The following is a 7,164-nucleotide window of genomic DNA, read 5'->3' on the forward strand; positions in this document are numbered from 1 at the left end:
AAAGCTGAATCATTAAAGAGTTTTCACAGAACTATGGAATCATGTGGCTGAAAGGAATTCAAGATGTTAGTCAATTCATTCCCAGTCTCTAGATAGGAGTGCATGCAAGTCATTTAAAATAGTACTTATGAGTCATATCTAGTCCATCCCCACAACTATGGGGGATATGTTTAAAATTATACATATAATATCTCATACTCATATTTTTCATACATATAACTACTATAAGAGGTCTTATTACTCCTGGTTTATAAAAGGGTAAATAAAGGTTGAGAGACAGAAAATAACTCATCCAAATCAGTGGCAAAGGTGCACTTTTAACACAGACATCACTACATCCCCTGAGAGACTGAAGTCCCCCATACTACTGTGGTGGGTTTTTTAAAAGATTTATTTATTTATGCATACAAGAGCAGGCCAGAGATGTGGGGAGTGAGAAGATTCACCACAGATTGAGTGGGGAGCAGAAAAGGCAGATCTACTTAAATAAGCAGTCTTAGGGGAGCAACAGGAGAGACAGGAGAAGTCTGCTGTGCCATGTGCGTCACCTCCCTGGCCAGGGATCAAACGTGTGCTGCGGAGGCTGTGGATAGCTTCACAATGCTGCGTCTTAACCCCTTGCGCCACCAAGGAGGCCCCTACTGTGGTTATTCTTTTCACGTGAATATATAAGGGAAGAAAAAATCCTCTTTCCTCTACCTGGTTCAGGACCTGGGACCCACAAATTATACATTATCAGAAGAAAAGTTTCATGCATGTGGAGGACTTCATAGAAAAATGAATATCTGAAAAACCAGATAGACTTGAGAGTTTATATACTCTTTCAGCAATAAATTGTAGAGATTGACAAGACAAAGGAAAGATGGGATTTGAGCTAGAGGTGGCAAATTGTACAAGTGATTAGGAAATAAAGGGAGAAACTAATAGCAAATAAATGTTATTTCAGTAAAATTTGTGTGCAGAAGCACTGGGGTCTTCACAGACTTTCTTTTTCATGGCTGTAAAACTCCCCCAGGAGAAGGGATTTAAGAGTCCTTATTTCTCAGGAGCTCCTGCTTTCTATCAGATATGGAAAGAGCTGAGGTTTCTTTCTGCCTCTATTGATTCCTGTTTGCCTTCAATTCAAAATAATCAAACCAGCCTTTTTGTCCGACATATTAGCAAGGCTGCTGTGATAGCCACTGCTCTCTGAGCTTTGCGATGCCTCCCAAAGATGATAAGAAGAAAAAAGATGCCGGAAAGTCGGCCAAGAAAGACAAAGACCCAGTGAACAAATCTGGGGGCAAGGCCAAAAAGAAGAAGTGGTCCAAAGGCAAAGTTCAGGACAAGCTCAATAACCTAGTCTTGTTTGACAAAGCCACATGTGACAAACTCTGTAAGGAAGTTCCCAACTATAAGCTCATAACCCCAGCTGCTGTGTCTGAGAGACTGAAGTTTCATGGTTCCTTGGCCAGGGCAGCCCTTGAGGAGCTCCTCAGTAAAGGACTTATCAAACTAGTTTCAAAGCACAGAGCACAAGTAATTTACACCAGAAACACCAAGGGTGGAGATGCTCCAGCTGCTGGTGAAGATGCATAAGCATGTCCCAACTGTACATTTTTAAAAATAAAACTTTATTAAATAAAAAAAAAATCAAACCAAAGTGGCACATTTGGGGGAAATAATTTCTGATCCTCTTTAAATGCCATCTTCTTTTAATACAATTCAGCAAATACTTTGAGTGTGCAAGATACACATTTTTTTCTTTATTTTGTCAGTCAACTGGGTGCTACAAACCTTCTCATGGGTTCTTAGTGCTTCCCAACTCATCCTATGAGGAAGTTCTCTCTCCAGTTTAATTTTCATACTTCCCATCGCAAGCAAGGCCACTTCCTTTTTTTTTTTAAACACGGTTGAAGATTGGTGGCTGTGTGTGTGTGTGTGTGTGTGTGTGTGTGTCTGAGAGAGAGAGAGAGAGAGAGAGATTTCTAACTAAAAAGAGGAAGATGATTTTTCTATCAGTAATTTGGAAGAGACCTGCCATTAACAAATAATCTGCTTTACACACTGAGGTTGTTTCACTTGCATTGTTAATCATCACAGTCCAAATAGAAGATTCGGTGTGACACTGATGCTACCACCACCACCCAGTGCATGCTCTTCTGAGATTCATGAAGTGCCAACGACATTCCTGACTTATAAAGAAGAGTTTGCAGTCCTCAAGATCTGCAGTTTATGGCCCAGAGTGATCAAAAGAAAGTTAATAGAGCATCCAAGTTTGAGTAATGAAGACTTAAGAGAACCTCAAAGAAACGATTTGTCTCTGAAATAGTCTTCCAGGAATCAGAAGAATTAATTTTATCAGAAGCAGCAGCAAATCTGGCTTTGAAGATAGCATTATTATTTCAAATTAAGGTGCATCTCTGAACTTCTATATTTTAAAGTTAGAGACTTTTAAAAGAAAGATAACCCTTAATTGACTCTGATTTTTACAAATCACTTAAATTATTTAATTACCTATTTCCGTAGAAGCCTCTAGAGGGTTAACTTAATAAGTACTTGTGATGTCTAACAGTTCTGCACTATTTGCAGTAACTATACTATACATTAAGTACCAGTACCAGTTCCAATTCTCCTACAAATGCTAACATGTCGTGGAAGGTTCCACAGATCAAGAGCCTGCTCATTTCAATCACCCAAATGTAAGCTAGTATGTTTTCAAGTATCAGGACATTAAAAGTGACTGTTTGGAACACATGGAAGCAAAAACAGTGTTTCTATATAGCCAAGAGATCGATGCTATTTGGTCAATTTTTGCCTTTAGGGAGCCAGATGAACTAAATTGTATTCAGCCAGGTTTTAAAAGATTTTTTACTACCATCAAAGTAAGACGTGGCCACAGTGTACTGTGATATTTATTATGAAATTGGCTGAACATCACTATTAGCTGGGGGATACTAATACATCCCAACTTACTGACTCAGGAGTTTTCATTTTTTGGAAATTCTTCCAATAATTTGATGAACCAGGTTTGGGAACCACTGGTCTAAGGTGCTGTAAACTGGGCAGTCCCCAAGCAAAATAGAGACCCAGGTCAAGGGAGTCACAGACAAGGGAGTGAGGTGGTCTCATGGACTAGGGAAGAGCTGAAAAAGGCAAAGGAGTGTAGGAGGTCGGCAGGTGGAAGAAAGAGGGAGCTGGAAGGGAAAAGCCAACCCTGGTCCAGGTCTCAGCTCAGCCTAGGAGCCGCTTCAGTGGTTGGAGGCATGAAATGAAACTATTCAGGGTTCATTTGCTAAAAAGTCAGATCTGGTTCTGTAATAAGTGGTCAGAAAATATTTTTTTCAAAAGGACTTGCTTCACCACTTCCACCGCTTGCTTATCCCCTATTCCTCCTGTTTGCTTTTCACAACCCCTCCAGCTTCTTTTACAGAGGCAGCAGAGCTTGACCAGAGAAAACCTGTTGCAACAAGAATTAACAGAACTTTTTGGAAAGGGACTTCAGAGCATAAATGCAGTCATCAAGAGACTGACCAAGGGTGAACCTATGATGTCTGGACCTTCCAAATCCCCCACAGGATACATGCTAACCCCCATCCCTGGAGACAAACATGCAGTCCATGAAGAGACATGAACGGGCAGGCACACCACGATCTTTCTGTTCTTCTCTTTTTCACTAACTCATCTTCTATCCACCCTTCCAAACACTGAAGCCCGTAACAGGTGGAGGAGATAGATTTCGGCTAAATTCCTTTCTCCTTGCTTCCAGCTTTGCCATGCAGCTCTTTCCCAACAGCAAGGCTGGTGTGTACAGCATCTGGCTGTCTGTGCGTCAAGCAGTGACTCTAGATCTAACACCAAGCTCACTATGTTCTTGGCTTGAACATGTCTACAGAAACCAAACCCAAGTCTGGGTAGAGTAGAGAAGTTTATGATCTGCAGATAAAGGAGACAAAGAATGCTAACCCCTTCACAGACTGCCTGTCCAGGTTCCCTCTATAAGACCCTTTAAGAAGGGAAGGTGCAGAGAGGGGACAAAGGCACTCTGCGTGATTGGATACCAGAGGCCCAGGCATTGCTGCTCACCAGCATCATCTGGACATGCTCAGACAAGGTTTGTGTCTCTGCATCCATCACATGTTCAGAAAATGGTGGCTCAACTCCTCCCCTAGAGGGAGAATTTAATGCTATGTGAAATTCATGTGACTTTGGTGTCAGGAGCTCAGACACTGGGAATGCTGTCTTTTTTGTTCAAACTGGTTAGAGGTGGTTGGAATCTGGTTATCTAGACAGAATAAAATATATAGTTACTAAAATATTTTTGCCCATGGGAAAATCAAACAGGGCTGACATTACCATGAGATCTGCTGGGGAGGTGTTAGCATAAATTAGTCAAATAGCATAGGTCCCAGTAAATCCTAATTGCTCTGCTGTGAGTTAACAGCCAGAGGCCTTAACCCTTTTTTTCCCAGGGTTCTGAAGCCTTAGAATTGTCTTAACCATTTGTTTCCAATCTTCTGAGGTCCTGGTCTGATAACAAACACACCCACCTGGAATCACAGCCTGTGGCTGGTGCAGTGCCAGGGCGGAGGGAGAGCACACACATGCTATCTGGAATCAGAGGGCTGGCTTGAGAATCTGGTCCCTGCCACCTGCAAACTGGGACCTTGGGCTAGTTAGATTACCTCCTTAGGTCTCAGTTTCCTCATTGTTAAAATGAGGATAATACAGTAGCTACCTCATGGGTACTGAAAGGATTAAAAGAATATTAAGCATTTAGCACAGTGCCTGGCTACCAGTATTCTAGAGCTGCTGCTGTTCTCGCTCTGCTTTGTGACCAAGGCCGCTAGTTATATATTGAGGGTGGATATGTAACAGGGTGGTCCCAGGAAAGGGGGAGGTTCCAGGTTCCCTGCCCCAGCCAAAAGGAGGGTGAAGCTGAGCAGGGAGAGAAGAAGCTGCAGAGGAGACTGAGGAAGGAAGGAAGGAAGCAGGATGCAGAGCCAGAAGGGGATCTGGAGGAGGCACATGGAGCCTAGAGGCACGTGAAGAAACTGCACTTGCCTTTTGGTCGTGGACGGGGTGACACAGATGTGGGTGAGAGACCCGTGGGGAGGTGACAATAGTGGGTTTTATCTTGATTTTGATTTTGCTCTTTTCCTTCCAGACCTTGTCTGGTTGTTTCTGATCCTTTTCTGTGGGTCCCCATTGGAAGGTGCTTTAGAATTGTGGCAGGCTTTGGGGCCTTGCTCTGGGCCAATTCTGCTTGGGTGAACTTTTACCCACGAGAGGACGGGTAACTTTGGGTGCTTCATTTAGAAACTAGATTCTTTGCCTTTCCTGTATTGTTTCCCAACTGTATTAAAGTTCCTTCCCATTAAAGTCTCATATGTTTTGTGTTGATGTGGCGGATGACAGAACCCATTTAGAGTTGGCAGGTTTGTGGGGTTTGGGGCCCCCCACTCCCTGCCCTATAACAGATACATTATATATAAATTAGATCTAAAGATGAACTAACACCTGATGATGGTCAAATCCATGGCCTGGACCTCACAAACACCCACATTAACTCACCAAGTCACCCAGTCAATTGGGAAAACAGGTAGATCAAAGTATGAAAACTGCAATGATCTAAAGGAATTTGACCCAATTTTTCAATACGTTCTTCAAAAAGTACATTGCCTAGCATGAAGGATGCCAATAATATGAGCTGAGGAATAGCTGATGCTGCTGTGATTGACAAGGCACTCTTCTAGTGACCTAGCAGGAGGGCTTGACGGAGTCAGGTTCCCTGAACATTGCCCTGAACAGAGCATCATCACACCTTCTGCAGAGAGCAGTGAGGGTTAAAGAAAATATTGATAACAGACAGTAAAGCTGTGAGCAATATGAGGTCCTTATTATTTTCTTCACTGTACTATTTTAGCCACACCGCTATCCTGGGATTCCTGAAACAGGAATTTCAAGTTACCAGTAAGTGGACTCACATGTCCAGTGCAGAGTAGCCAGGAAAGCTTTGTTTTACTTATTTTTGTGTATGAGGATTTTATCTATGATCTATGTGTTTTGCTCTGTTCTTGAGAAGGTGAGGGAAGGAGGAAGGGCAGCAGGACCGTGAAATTTACTGAGAGCAAATAGGTTTTTCCTGAGGAAGCTATAATGACCCGGAAAGCAGCAAGACAAATGCCCAGATTCCATCTCGGCTTCATTCCTCTCCGGGTGTAGTCCTCAGGGAGGACTTTCGGCTTTGGGCCAACCTGAGCAAAAAGCCAGACTTCTCAGGACTATTTATAGTGCTGGGCTGTTGGGCAGATCTTTTCCGAAGTGGATATTCCCAGGTCTTTCTAATTCAAAACAGCTCTTGACTGCCCTGGGCCTTAACAGTGTGTGTTTAAGTGCTTTTACATATCAACATCCTGGGTCTCACTGGATGCATAGATTAAAACAATATTAGTCATCCTGGTTTACTTCAGCCAATAAAATAAATTAGTAGTAGCCATGCATTGTTCTCCTTTGTATGGTAGGAGGAATTTTTGGTTTCTTTTGTCACTGATTTGGGTTTTTTTACCTGTTGGAAAGAAGGTATCAATGTACTTGTCTTAGAAGGATGTTCTAAGATCCCTCTTCCCCCATAGTGAGGATTCTGAGATTACAGTGTGTCCTCTCTTCAATTTAGATGGCATTATAAATTATGGATACACCGTGTCCATTCTGAGGCCAACTAGTCACTGATATTGAACACTTGTGATGAAATACTGCAGCCAGCTTAAATTGTTTTCCAGAGACTCAGACTATTGATAAAACAGCACCAGCTGCCAAAGCCAGCCCCTGGTAAGGAGTCAGTGTGTCTTTATTTGGTGAGAAAGTATGAGTTTGGTAGGGTAACCTTGAATGGAAAACAGAAAAGGAAATCAAGAGTAAATGGGATCAAGAATGGAAACCCTGAGAAAACGGGGTCGCTACATGCAAAAGAATGAAGCTTGACCACTACCTCACACCATACACAAAAATCAACTCAAAATGGATTAAAGAACTAGACATAAGACCTGAAACCATAAAATACATAGAAGGAAATATAGTCGAAACACTACATGATATGCACATCAAAGACATCTTTACAGACACATCACCCAAAGCAGTGATAGTGAAGGCAAAGATAAACAGCTGGGACTACATCAAATTAAA

The 7,164-nt window shown here is 42.3% G+C and overlaps 1 protein-coding gene across 1 annotated transcript; it reads left to right on the forward strand.

Moving 5' to 3' along the window:
- Window positions 1-1,200: 1,200 nt before the first annotated feature.
- On the forward strand, window positions 1,201-1,578 carry LOC311171320 (small ribosomal subunit protein eS25-like; the record flags this gene model as incomplete). Its single annotated transcript, XM_084234057.1, has 1 exon — window positions 1,201-1,578. One exon carries the CDS (start codon window positions 1,201-1,203, stop codon window positions 1,576-1,578), a length of 378 nt encoding a protein of 125 aa, XP_084090183.1.
- Window positions 1,579-7,164: the final 5,586 nt, after the last annotated feature.

The sequence above is a fragment of the Talpa europaea genome (genome assembly GCF_964194135.1).
Source record: "Talpa europaea genome assembly, chromosome: 5".
In the NCBI taxonomy this organism is placed as follows: Eukaryota; Metazoa; Chordata; class Mammalia; order Eulipotyphla; family Talpidae; genus Talpa; species Talpa europaea.